Raw genomic sequence first — 15,162 nt, 5'->3', positions numbered from 1 at the left:
GTCATGTTGTCTTTCCACGCCTCAGAAATTCATGTAGTGAGCGCTTGGAGAGAGGAGAAAAGAAAAGAAAAACCCACCAAAAAAGGAAGAGTGGCCGAGATCGGGGAAATAATTTCCTTATCTCTTTCGTATGGTTGATTTGTTTCTTCTTTTAAACAAGACAAACAAGGATAGACCCGATCGAAGAAACTCAATTTGGCCGTTCACAATCCTAAGCCTTTAATCTCATGTATTTTGTACCATTAATCGTTATTAACTAATAAATATTAAAGTTATTTTCACCGTTTTACAATTTAACACTTCAAAACTTGTCATGATCATGATATATATACTTGAACTGAACATGATCAAAGCATCATGATATCTCAGACCAACAAAAAAAAAATGTACGAGGATGATCATAATTAGCTGAATAACCTAAAACCCAACACAGTAGTGTTCATTATCTTGGCCAGTCGAACGTGTACGTGTTAATTGTTTTCTGCATCTGCCTCTTGAAGATGGTAAATGGCTGCAATTTTTGACGTTCAAAAGTGATGCTGCATTAATCCATTTCCTTTTTTTCACGAGCTCTCTCCACATGTCTGCGGAAAATTGCATTTATTAACTTAGGATATATAGGGTATGTAATAAAGCCTGAGTTCATGGCGAACAACTCACCAAGCAGCAGCTCCCCAAAAAAGGGTAGAGATCGATAGAGATCAGATGATCACCTACCTACCTCACATATGCACAAGTTAACATGATGATGAAGCATGAATTAATGTATTTTCTCCTTTTTCCCCGTTTCTAACTTCGCATGATTATCGGATTAAGATTCTCTTGCCAAATAGGGAACAAGTCCATATCATAATTAAAGAAAAACTCCTACTCTTTGTAGTCATATGGACTATATAATGAGTTAATTTGATTGACCAACCTACCCAAACCATTGCTCCTTAACAAGTGCTAGCTTTAGACCCTACATTTGTCAATTAGCAGTTCCACATGTGTCCCAACAGTAGTAACATGGTTTTTTTTTTTTTTTTTTTTTAAAATATTTGGAGGGCAATTAACTAGTACAAGAAATGCGCATATGGTGCCTTAAATATAGCGCATAGGGTACCTTAAATATATTCTATAAAGAAATTTTATAAAAATAAACTCACCGAATCATAGACTTGGTACGTACTCATATTATAAAGTAAATTTAATTTATTACACGAAGTCTCGTTAATTTATAAGTTTTATTTTCATGAAATTTTTTTATAACTGGAGGATTACTTTTTTGACTGTAGATTTTGTTAAGATATTTTAGGGTTAAAAACTTAATTATGTAAGACATAATTCCCATGCATATCCTTATTTTTACCCACGAAAAGAAATGTCTTATCGTGCTAATGGGGAAGAAATTTAAGCTACTCATTGCATTTGAAATGAGTTTAATCCAACAAATTTTACAGCAATTAATGGGAGATCAGTAGTACTTTTGAATTGCTTTAAGTGAACAGATGGGTGATCTGGTGAAATATAATGTGTCCATCACTGTCATGCAGTTTTGCTGATCGAACAACAGTGCTCTAAAGTAATTCAAAGATGAAGACCAATTTGGTAGCAAATTATTATAAGCAAAGACCCGTGTAACGTTTTTACATTTTTGTATCAAAAGGGGTCAGAGTGGTGACTTCTAGCCCAAAATGATGATGTCCACAAGTGGGTATTGAAAAGCTAAATGCCTTTAGCTTGTCTATGACTTAACAGCAGTTTAAACCCTTTTTTTTTTTTTTTTATGTTGAAAAAGAATTCTTTTATATACAATTATTTTTTTATATTTTTTATATTGTGATTAGTTAAAATAATTATTTTATATTAAAAATAAATGATACAATCAATTATATTAATAAAATATATAATAAAAATGAAAAAATAACTTTATATTAATTTTTGTGGGTAAAAATGAAAGGGAAGAAGGGATGGAGGCACTCTCACAATAATTCCCCTAATATCTACCCAATACATGAGCTCGAGGCATCAGCAACATAGGGCCCATTTTTGTCAAACTCTTTTCCATCTTTAGGTAACATGCTAACATGGCTCTTTCATTAGGTTTTTACTTTTTGTACGAATCATTCCTCTCAAGACCCTTGGAAAGGAGGGCGAATGACCTCTCAATAATGCCTCGATGGAAAAAAACTCAAGGATGCTTACTTTATTGGTAAAATGTGAATGATGGTGCAGCTGTAACTTACACCCATCAATCAATCAGATAAGATAATATTCTTTATTATTACATTTTACATATAAATAAATATTTTTGGACCTTTTTGTTCTGGGTTTCCTCGGCCTTATTATTGTTTTTATTCATTTTATAATAAAAAAAACATTTTAGCCATTACGTTAAAATTATAAATAAATGCAAGTATTATACCAAATTATAAAATTTTATTAATTTATAAATTTTTTTTATGTCTGAATACTTGTTTTTATAATATAGCAAAAACAAAAATGGAAACAAATTATAATTTTTAAAAAAGGTAAAAAGAAAAAAGAAAAAAGAGAGAAACTCCTTTCTAACATCTATAGATACATCCTCATCGTGATCGAACAAGACCATTTGGATGGAACGGTAGCAAGCTTAATAAGATCGAGTTGTCTATTTATTACAATGACGAGGTCTGAGCTGTTATTTTCAATGATAAGAAAATACAGGAAATGACCAAAATAAATAAAGGAAAATTTTATGTGCAGTCATTTTTGGAGACTCATTTGTGCACTCCAGTGATATGATTGATTGTGTATTAAAAAAAAAATTAATCCAGCCAATCATATCAGTGGAGTGCACAAAGAATGCACAAAAATGACTATACGTAACATTACTCATAAATAAAAAAACGAAGATTTTCATTTCATTTGACATGAAAAGTATCGAACTTTTTTTATAACTGGTTTGTGCTAATTTATTCAGTTTTTATTGGAATTGGATTTGTGGGACAATTTCAATTCTATCAAAAAATGGACTCAAACCCGAATTTCTTTCCTTTTCTTTCTTTTTTCGGATTTCTCAACAGCTGGTGGCCAGAGTTGTCAGCCGGCCCTAACTCGGCCTACATATAAATGCATCCAAACTCAAGAGTTTGGTAAAGTGTAAAGTATTTTTAGGCATGTTTTCACGAGTTTTTCATTTTATTTTATTTTTTTAAATGAGAGTAAAGCCTTTGGAATTCAGATTTTTAATTTGAAGAACAGAACTGTATGCTATCAAAACCATCATGCTTTTGACAAAATACATTCATGAGCTTCTCATGACCTTCAAAAAATGGATTTTTAGTTTTACCTTCTAATTTTTATTTTTTTAAATATAAGTTGAGCCATACATTCCTTTTCCACTTTCCTCTCACAAGTCACAACAATGCCTGTCCCGACAAATTTGGTTCGAAACAAAGGAAACTCGATAGTTCGACATGTCAATGCCTCTTCTATTTTGGGTTGGACATGATGGGATAAGTGGAATTACACTTTTGGCCTTCAAATTATTGCATGTTTCTCGATTGAGAGAACGTACAGTTTGGGTCTACTCCAAATCCAAATCACCTTGCAAGGGTTTTATTAATTTCCCAAAATATAGTATTATGTATAACATTTTATCGATATCTATTATTAAAAAATAAATAAATTTAAAGTTAACCTATAAGTAGTGGTTGCCACCTCTTGGGATTGTAAGAGATCCACCCTAATTCGAGGTGCTTGAAGATCACCTACGTCGCCTTGAGTGGATTTGGCCACCAAGCCCTAACGTGGCCGACTGCATCCCAAAATTAAGGGCTAACCAATAACCACCAATTGAGTGGCTGGTTACTTGAGCCAGCTGCCCGCGATCAACTGACAAACATTGATTTTGGTCGCTTCTTTAGTGTTTTCAAACCGTCAGTTATAGTGTGGACAGTTGCTCTTTATTTTTTAAAATTTATATTTTATAGGTTTATATGTGTAACCTGAAAAATATAGTTAATTAGGTTACAAACTGATCTTATAATAATCTCAGCTGTAAAATAAAGAAGGATTTTATATCCTTCAAAGTTTAACCAAAAATGTTGTTAACTTAAGAAGAGCCAAAAAATTATACGTTGAAGAGACAACATTCAAAGAAGAAAAGATGAAGAACAATAAAAACATGTGTTAGCAATACTTTTGTCTCTTCTTTTCTGTGTTTTTTTGTTGGGCCTATGATTGGGAAACACAGATAACCTTTAATTTCATCTTACACAGCTCAGCCGCTGCCTGCTAAACCCATAAAAGTACAAGCCTGGTAATTTTGGATGGTATCATGGGCCTGAGCCCATTCGTATCAAGTACCGAGTTCTCTCTGGGCCCAGTTTTCCCAGCTTGCTATGATTTTTATGCAACTTTTCTTTATTAAAATTTAACATTCTTCTTGTAATTAATTAAGTTTTTTGTTCAAATGACAACAATTATTTATCTTTGATTATTATAATATCTTAATATTTTTTGTATTATGTTTATAATATTTTTTTTTACATTAGCAGATGCAACATATATTAATAGAAAAATCGTAATACTATATAAAATAATTTAATTATTTTAATACTAATTCATCCCCAAAAATGAAGTCAAGAATCCATCACGCGTGTACGTATTTCTTTTGTGATTCCCATTTATCTTCTTTGATTTCCTGGATCCATCTCTGGCTGAAAGTACTGTACGTAGGCACATGGTTGATCTGAGATCACAAAATTGTTAGGGGCACATGAGCTGCAAGATCAGTACCTGTACCACACCGATTAAACGAGTTAATATACCTTTGAAGAGAAACAATGATGTGACATATTGCACCGTCATGTCTCCAAACTTTTGAAAGGTATATACTATATTAATGGGTTGCTTTCATGCGATCTTAATGAAACAGATGAATCTTTGGTAAAATGACACATCATATATATATATATATTGTTTTAAATCATGTTACGAATTTTATTATTTCTTTTTCTTTCATTTTTGTGTGGGGGTCGTCTTTACAATCGTACCTCCCAGAAATATATGTAAATTAATTTCCCTTTATTTGAGTTTATTGCAACCCTTTCCCATCCCGAACATGATATATATACAGACGCTCCACGTACAAATCATCAAAAAATAAAAAAAGACTTGCAGAAAATAGGATGACTTTTAGTAACACACTCCATTCCAATCATTTTAATATTAAGGGTAGAATTCAATTTTCTTTTTTTCTTTTTTTTTAAATGTGGGTAAAATGTCTCAAACATACACTCTAAAAATGTATTTATAAAATAAATACTCTAGTCACAAATAGATTACATAAAAATAATCTCATAAACTGATATAGATTGATATAGTTTGTAAAACAGATATGACGGATTACATACATGCACTTCAATTTGTGGAATGACTTTTACATAATCATTTTGTGGATGTAACAATCATCTATATGTTTGATCGGTAGTTGATTAATTAGACTAATTGTATACATTTTAATATATACAGGTCAGAAAACTCTCCAAATGTCAACAACCGACAACATAAATAATTTGCGTGCATTCAATAATTTGCGTTAATCTAACCACTCATTTTCCAGGATTCGTTAATGCGAGATCATGACTTGCAAACACAACCCATATATGCAGTAGTCAACCCTAAATTTCCTTAATTATGAGAGGCTTCAATATAGATCATATATAATATATTACATTTAAGCAACTGATAAGAGTACATATACCATTGGTTCTATATATATAGGTATTTCCATGGCAAAGGCATGTATCTGGATATATTACACATGCACAAATAATATTTATTAGTGCACATCGCTTATATGGGTCTAGGCTCTAGGGGGATGATGATGATAATGATGATGGTGATAATGATAGAGATGTCTAAAAAGCTTTACTTATCATCACATACAACACACCAATATGTGATTAATTTGTCATTTTTGTCATTCTATTTAAACACGCATATATTGATATGTAAATATGTTTATTTAAATAAAATGACAAAAATGATAAATAGTATATTTGTGTGTAATATAGAGATGAAAAGTAGCATTTCTCGTGACGAATAATTTTAATTTTCCACTAATATATATATATATATTGTTTTTACGAGTAAATATATATCTAGGTTACTTCGGAGCTTTGTTGGACCTATGTTTCGGACAATAATTTCCTTTTCGTTTTGGGAGGCCAGGGAGGGCTAGATGCTATCTCCCACAAATCTGATCTCATGCTGTAGTTCAGAAAAAAAATAAAAAAAAGTAATAAATAAAGAAATAAAGAAAAAGAAAAAAAGAAGAAGAAGACCCCGGCCCTCTTTAAACAGTGAACATGCAAATTGATAAGCATCTTTCCAAAAGTAATATGGACAAAAGATTACGTTTAATTGTACTCCGACATGCAGGGTGAGATAAATATATATATATATATATATATAATATAATACATATTTATATTTATATATAGTTATAAGATAGAGCTCTCAAATGAAACGTAGTAGGTCTGATTTTGTGAAAGTCAATTGCGTACGTGAAAACAAAAAACTAGTCACAGAAAATATAATCAAATTTATAAAGTGCATAAAATAAATTAAACTATGCTTCTTTTTTTTTTAACATATATGCTAATTTTCTTGAACTATTTTGTGTACGTACGTCATAAATGCAACTAGCTAACACCAACCAGATTATAATAGACAATAATATATATACATATATATATATATATATAAATTTAAGCTAGCATACGTAGTGATGGACCCCCGAAAATGAAAAACAGCCAACCGAAACTAGATATGATAGGACATAGTTTCCTTTTAGGCTATGCTAAATCAGTGTCAACCCGATCATGCAGATTGACATGAATTATGAATCATGTGATTGTTTGCTGCCATAAGGCTATAGCTATATATATATAATGCGAGAGATCCGAGTTGCCTTATTTTTGGCCCTCCTCGACCATATACCTACACTAATAATAGAGAACCAACGTGCTCGCTCCTACTACGCAGTACTCTTCCTTTTCAATTATTATTTATTGGCGCTATTTACCAATATTTAATATATTCATCAAGTACTGCCATGCAATTTCTTAATATATGCATACGTGCGCATATAATTGATTTAGTTTGTGTTACGATTAGATCCGATTAGATCGTTTGATACATCATATCGAATATAGTATGTGAAGCCTCGTGCTCTAATGTCATATCTTTTTGCTAATTAATACAAGTAATGATGTCATTTTAATTCGAATTATATATTCAGATAGAGATGTGGAATCGTATTAAACTTCAGTACTACTCCTCTTACAAGATCTTATTATTAGCCCCTAAATCACGAAACCCCATATTTTTGTAGTAAGAAATTAATATAAGTAGTTCTATATATGATCAAGAGTACGTACGTCGTCCGCGGATGGAAACTTGTTGGCCACCTTGCTTGCTTGCAAATAAATAAACATTTTTCATGATGATCATCATCATCTTGATCCCGAGTAATATAATCAGAGTTATAATGCCCCACTTAGAATCCAATCGAGAAACCCAACTGTGACCTAGCTAGCTAGCTAGCAATAAACAAGAGTAATGCAAGGTTTGAAGTGAAAGCTTAACTGACCACAATATCATACATATATATATATATATATATATATATATATATATATGGCAGTGATCATCCATGCATGAACATTGGATTACCTTCATCCATCGGTGGTGAAAACCCTAGCTAGTGGATTACTATGGAAAACATAATCCTCCTAAATCATATTAGAGTTAGACTTAATTGGGTAATTTTTCTTTTTCTTTTTTTGGTAGAAATTAAGTATGCCTGTCAATGGGTTGTTATCTTTGTGTGTGTGGGCGTGCATGTTTATTCGTTTGCCCTTTAAATATATACTACATTAAATTAGTAGAATTTGATCTTTGAGTGTGTGTGTGTGTGTAAATATATATATATATATATATATATATAGAGAGAGAGAGAGAGAGAGAGAGAGAGAGAGAGAGAGAGAGAGAGAGAGAGAGAGAGAGAGAGAGAGAGAGAACTGTAGGACATGGTGTCGAGGTGGTTTGTTACATCTTCAAAGTAATTAAGCAATTTCCGTCGCATTTCTAGTTGTAGTAGCATCATGTGTACGTGCTCGTAAAAACATGAACATGTTTCTTCAGTCTTCAGAGATGTTAAAATTAATATAATTCAATAGTTTATTGATACTTAGCTATTAACATGCATTATATATACATATATGAATAATTGTCATGGAAGACATATAGACATGTATAGGACGTTGGGCCTCCCAATTATTGTGTACCTATCATTATTATAAAATTGCAAGCATCTCTGTACGTCGATGTATTGATGTTATTGGGTTGGACTTTGTGTTCTGAAAAACTAACACACACACACACACATATATATATATAATCAATTTAATTACAGTATTGATTGATGCTACCATTGAATTATCAAATTATCATGACGTTGGTGCTGAGAGAGACTTGGGCTTCCCTCCCTTTCGGAGGACAATTTTTCCTGTGCTACCGTATGATATTGATAAGAAAATATATATATATATATATATATATTTTTAAAAAAATAAAATAAAATAATACTAGACAAGTCATAAATTATAATTATTTAAAAGAAATTAACCCACCGCCAGAAACACATCCACATCAATTTACTGCTAGTAATAGTTATTAATGTTGTGTGGTTTTTAAGACTTGACTAGAGGAGTCGATTGGAATGAAAGAAGCAGCTTAGAAATAGCCATTAATACTATTTCCATTTTTAATTAATTAGTCGGCCTCCGTCATCGGGGCGTGTGCGCGCGCGCTGTGCAATGCATGCGAATGCAAACCTCTCTTCATTTCGAGTCAACGACGCAACTTTAATTTAATAATTTTCTGCTCATGAGCAGTGTCAAGAACCGACTTTTTAATATCCAAAACTAGGTGCTCCTCGCCGTACTCATGCGCTCCACATACACCTTATCTTTCTCCGATCAGTTTTTAGCATGATGTTGTTCTTGAATATGTATTAATAATGTTGGAAACGTGATCTGAATGGAAATGATTTTCATGAGACATCTATCTTTCTCAACCAGAGCAAATTCAAACTGGAATTTTGAAATAATAATGACATATAATGCAAGTTTAAAATATATTATAAATTCCGTGCATGTAAAAAAAAAATAGATCTTATTGTAAAAAATCATTTTATTACAATAAGATTAACTTTTTCACAATTTTTTTTTTTATAAAAAAAAGGCCTAGACAAAAGAATAGAACCAATAATTACATGCGTGCATGCGAAATGAACATGCGTATATGGATGGAGCCCTAGAACTGGCACCAAATGGTACGTGTAATCTTTGACACTGTTAAGGACGGGACAGATATTAAAAAAGAAAATTAAAACTTGGAAATTAGGTCATCCAAATCTTGACTTGTGCTTTGATCAATTGACATGGGGGGGGGGGGGGGGCTCGGAAGATCGAGTTGTGAAGTAGTTGGAATCTTCAGATATGGGGGGCACCCAATAAAGCTTGAAGATTGTGGCCAGAGCCAACACGTGGGCGGCGGTGCTGTACTCGAAAGATGAAATATCAGCACTTGGCAGTTGGCACTCACGAGATCATCATGTCGACATGTACAATGAACGGGATTTTAATTGGGCGATTGTACTATCACCGTAAGCCGATAGCTAGGGCTGGTAAAACACTTGTTGGGCTTTACAGAAATGATTTGTGCAGTTAGAAAATGTAATCGGCATGTAGTCGGTTATAAAAAAAAAATTAATACGAGATTTATATAAAAAAAAAAATTATTTTTATAACTTTTTATAATTCATGTAGGTCCTTTTGAATATAAAATAATTTTTTTATAATTTTTTTTTATTCATTCCGTACAGCCGACTGTACGCCGACTGCATTTCCCGACTGTATGTAGCAAAGCCCGGAAGGTTGGTAACTATGTACAACATCCATCTACTTTTTTCAACATTTGGTCTCGAGAGTAAGCTAAATAATTTGGAAAAAAATATATTTATTATTTTATTTTTTATCATTATTTTATCGTCTCATAATATGATAATATCAAATAATAAATTTATAAATAAAATATAATAAATAATCTACAATTATCTGATACCTTATTATGAAATGATGAGAGAATAACGAGTACATTACTCACTTAAAATTGAGTTTTTATGATGAAGTTTTCTTTAAAATTCTAGCATCTTAAAATATGTTATCTTCTCAAATTATCAAAAGAAATTACCGTCTTTTTAAATCAGTCCACCGGCCTATATTAATCTTCTTCTACTAAAGTATTCGTTTGACAAAAAATAAAATAATAATAATAATCGTTTTAAATAGATAACACTTATTTGATAATTTGTAATAAATTAATCATTCATAGAAACATAATGGCAGACCCTCGTATATTTATATGGAGAGAGAAAAAAAAAATTTAGTTATAAGCGATTCTGTATATTAATATTTGTTCTCATCTAATATGATTGGTCAAAAAATTAAATATTAATAAAAATTATATTAATTTAAATTTTAAATATAAAAATAATAATATTAATATATAAATTGATATACAAATTTACTTCTATATAATAAAACTCAAAAAAGAATTTGCATATACAAGAGATTTTGATACCATATTTGAAAACAAGTGGGGAGTAAGTTATTACTCGGAGATAGCAATAAATAGAATTAAAAGCAAGAGACGCGAGGAGAGGGTGGTTGGGCTTTACTTGCGCGGCAAGGATGGAATAAAAGCAGACAGGGCGGTAATTAAGAAAAGTCAAAGTCAAAAAAGTTGTAATAAAGGTCGGAAAAAAGAATATTATTTATTAAAAAAAAGGTAATTAAAGGAGAGAGAGGGAAGGAAATTAATGGCAAGTCAAAGTAAAATGAGAGACGTTAGTCAACCTTCTTGTGCGACAGGGATTTAGCCATTGTACTTTACACTACAATAAAAGTCTAAAGATTCCTTAATTCACCGGATATCTTTCGGCAATCAATATAAATATCACAGCTACTAGGTAGGAAAATGATAGTTTTAAGATATTCATATGAATAATGAGTTTTCAGGCACTCAAAGTAATCGAGGCTAATTTAAGAATAAGTAATGCTACATATAGTCATTTTTACGTATTTTTTATACACTTTATTAATATGATTGGTTAGATTAATTTTTTTTTTAATATCTAACCAATCATATCACTGGAGTGCACAAAAGAATGCACAAAAATAATTACACATAAAATTTTTCTTTAAGAATATTAAAATTAGTTACACTGAGATTTTTCAGAGTGTCCAAACAGAATATATTCATAGACCTAGCTAGCATTTCACATGATTTGAAAGAATGTTGGGCAAGTGTTTTTCCTTTCCAGCTTGAAGTTTGAAACATTTGGCCATAGATCAGTACATGCATATAGCTCAAGGAATCATGGGTCTATCCTGTTCTTTTATTTTCTTTTATTTAAAAAATAAAAGAAAATCTGATGTTTCCTTACGACAGTAGCTGAGAGTGTGACCTCATTGGGGGGGGGGGGGGGGGGGGGGGGGGCCAGTACTTCGTAGTTCCAAAGCTTAAGGATTCACCCCCTTCACCCCCTCCTCCCTCTGTCAATAAATATCCCATTTTCACTTCTCCAAGACTCCATTACCTTCTTAGCTTCTTTCTTCTCCTTCATACTCTCCACTCTCTCTCTCTCTCTCTCTCTCTCTCTCAACTGTTCTGTTACCAACTCATCACAGACACGAACTTGCTCTTCTTTTTGGATTTTTATTATTTCCTTCTCATCTTTTGCTCGTTGTGCTCTATATATATTGGGACTCAGAATGGTGGTAGCGTCGCCAAAACTACTTAGCAGTGAAAAACTTCGGGACGTAGAGCTTCCTATAATCGACTTTTCGGCAGAGAGATCAGTGGTCTCAAAGCTCATCGTTAAGGCCTGCGAAGATTATGGTTTCTTTAAGGTTATCAACCATGGCGTTCCCGAAGACATTATAGCGAACATGGAACACGAGGGACTTAGCTTTTTTGCGCTACCGGATTCTGAAAAACAGCGGGCGGGGCCGGCTAATCCATTAGGCTATGGCTGCAAGAACATAGGCTTGCACGGAGATAAGGGAGAGGTTGAATATCTTACACTTCATACTAATCCTCTCTCGCTCGCTGAAAGATCCAGAACCGTCTCCAATGACCCATCGAAATTCAGGTACTTATCAACACAATTATATATAAACAAACATAGTAACTTCGATTATTTTGCCATCGTTTCACGCATTTATGTGGTTGCATGGTTAATTTTTCATTTCTTTTCCTCTCTATGTTTGGTTTTGATCAATTGCTTTATGCAAGCTGTTCATAAGTACATGTAGGTTTCATCAGTTAGTGAATAGTAATTTATGCATGGCGGTTAGAGTAGTGACAAAATGGGTAACAAAAATAAAGCATGTCCAGCATGTTTTTCTTTGCTTTTCCCGGCATTCCAAGCGCCTCATTGATTTCAGTTACCTTTTATGAAGTAAGATGGTGTATATATACTTGTAGTTTTCTTGTTTTGTTTTGTTTTGTTGTGTTTTTTTTTTTTTTTTTTAATTTTTAATTTTTATTTTGTTAAATGGAAATTATATTAGCGTATATGGGATGAATTTTGACATATACTTCGTATCTATAAGAGCATAATTAGAGTAGTGTCCTAACCCCCTAAGTTTTATAAAACAAAGCTCGTTTACCCTATGTATGGCACTTTTAGTGAATGATTCTAAAAAGCAATTATTATTAAATTTCTGTATGGATTTTAAGATTTTGGGGTTGTTTAGAATGTTGGTTGTTGTGTCATAGAATAAAGGGAAGTAAGTCTCCAATAACGCGTTTAGGTTAGGGTATAAATTGTTTCTAACATTTTGAGAAGGCATCCTACGGATGTTTTGATTTTTTTGTTTGGTTAAAATCATGGCGATCGACATATATGTGCAATTGTGTTCACAAGACGAAATTCGATAAGAAATGGAAGAACAACCTAATAAATTAGAAGGAAAAGATTCAACCGTCATGAATTATAATACACGTGAGTACTTCTTTTCTAAAGCATAAAATATATACACACATCCACCCAAAGTCACATGGGACTGTGCGATACGGATATGCACTTCTCCTAGAACGCGTGGATAGCATGCAGAGTCACGGCCCTCCTCCCAGCAATGTCCCAGCTTGGCCTTGGGGACAGCTTTCATTGTCGAAGTGAATATAAAATGCGAAATTAAAATAAAATAGTAGGGGTCAGGTCGTACAAAAGTACTATCAGAAGGACAAGTCAGATCAGACGCATCAGGAAGGTGTAATCAAATCAAAGATCAATCTACACAAAGTTAAAATGACCCCAAAAATAGATAAGAAAGCAATGCAAAACTTTGGTTTTAACTGTCACTGAAATGGCAAAAGCATTGGCATAAGCATTAGTCAATCAGAGTTAGTACCAGTGTGAGTTTAAACCACAGGTACCGGTGCCAGTGCTGGCATCTGATGTGTGATTATGACTGCATGCGTTTCTTTCCTAATGACAGCTCTGCCGCGAGTGGGTACATTGAAGCAGTTCGGGGGCTGGCATGTGAGATTTTGGATCTGATGGCAGAGGGCCTGTTGGTCCCAGACACCTCAGTCTTCAGTAGGCTGATCAGGGACGTTGATAGTGACTCTATACTTAGGCTCAATCACTATCCCCCTCTGCAACTGGATTGGGACACCTCACCCTCCTCCTATGATCGAATTAAGGTGGGATTTGGAGAGCATTCAGACCCTCAGATCTTGACACTCCTTAGATCCAACGATGTGAGTGGTCTGCAAATTTCTATAGAGGATGGAGTTTGGATCCCTGTCCCTCCTGACCCCACTGCCTTCTGTGCTAATGTGGGCGACATGTTACAGGTTGGTCTTCTCTCTTTCTATTTCTCTCATTTCTCATGGTAATCATAACAATTCTTAGAAGATAGGCTGACAGGAACTGACTGAAAATGAATTTAGGGAATCACTGCAAAGTTTTCAATGCAGCCATTGATGTGATGGTAAGTGGGGACCCGCATATCAGTTTTCCACCGGAGTAGGGGAATGGAATGCTTATCTAGGTTTGAGATCAAGTAGAACTGAAAAACTACTTGGTTAATTGGGCAGCCTTCTCTGCCATTTATGATGCGTACGACTGTTCACGATAGAAGAAATTTATACATATATATTTGCATGTCATATATATTCATATGGATGTGTACGTACACGGAGGAGTATCATATTGACTATTCTGTTCCATTCTTGATCTCGTTGTTGCGATTAATCAGCTCTTTCTGTACCAAAGAGTCAAAGACAATCCCCTTGACGAAGAAAAATATTTTCTATGATCGATGTTTTTTTTTCATGCTCACGAGTGGTACGAACGTACTCCAAAGATAAATATTATAAAACAATGGTATAAAACGTTAGAATATTATAATTGAACCCAACAATTCAAACGTGCGTTTATATAATCGATGTATTTATAATATGTATAAGTAATTAGGAAAGAATTGAGAATTGATTGTGAAATATTTGTTGGTATGTTTTTGAAGGCAATGACAAATGGAAGATTTGTAAGCGTGCGACACAGGGCACTAACAAACTCATGCAAATCGAGAATATCAATGGCCTACTTTGGGGGTCCACCCCTCCAAGCATTGATAACTGCACCTCCAGAAATGCTCGCCCCCAACACAAACAGGCTGTCTCTCTACAGGCCTTTCACTTGGGCCGAATACAAGAAAGCAGTTTACACTCTACGCCTCGGGGATAGACGTCTCGACCTTTTCAGAACATGCTCAGATGCTGCTGCTCCTGGAGTTGCTTCCTGAATGCAGTCCTGCTTTGGAATAACGAAAGGGGGTTCTTTTGGGTTTTCATTTTTTCTTTTTTTGAGCAGGGCCATGAGGGAACCAGGGGGTTTAGAGAGTATATACAAGCATTCCCATAGCTTTTTGCGTAGAGATGGATGTTAGAATTTAGAATGGGAAAAATGTTTGAATTAGTAAAATTCCGGTTATTAAAAAGGCATTTAATAGTGAATGCCCTTGTCATTATCCAAATTTTGTATGCTTTGCA

At 33.4% G+C, this 15,162-nt stretch overlaps 1 protein-coding gene across 1 annotated transcript; it reads left to right on the top strand.

The window, feature by feature from the left end:
- Positions 1-11,640: 11,640 nt before the first annotated feature.
- Positions 11,641-15,146, top strand: LOC122317522 (gibberellin 2-beta-dioxygenase 2-like). The gene is made up of 3 exons (XM_043134652.1): positions 11,641-12,253; positions 13,605-13,965; positions 14,637-15,146. Exons 1-3 carry the CDS (start codon positions 11,874-11,876, stop codon positions 14,913-14,915), a joined length of 1,020 nt encoding a protein of 339 aa, XP_042990586.1. The 5' UTR covers positions 11,641-11,873; the 3' UTR covers positions 14,916-15,146.
- The last annotated feature ends 16 nt before the right edge of the window (positions 15,147-15,162 follow it).

This window comes from Carya illinoinensis, chromosome 1 (genome assembly GCF_018687715.1).
Source record: "Carya illinoinensis cultivar Pawnee chromosome 1, C.illinoinensisPawnee_v1, whole genome shotgun sequence".
NCBI lineage: Eukaryota > Viridiplantae > Streptophyta > Magnoliopsida > Fagales > Juglandaceae > Carya > Carya illinoinensis.
Note: the sequence above shows the minus strand (reverse complement) of the source record. Positions and strands in the feature narration are given on the sequence as shown.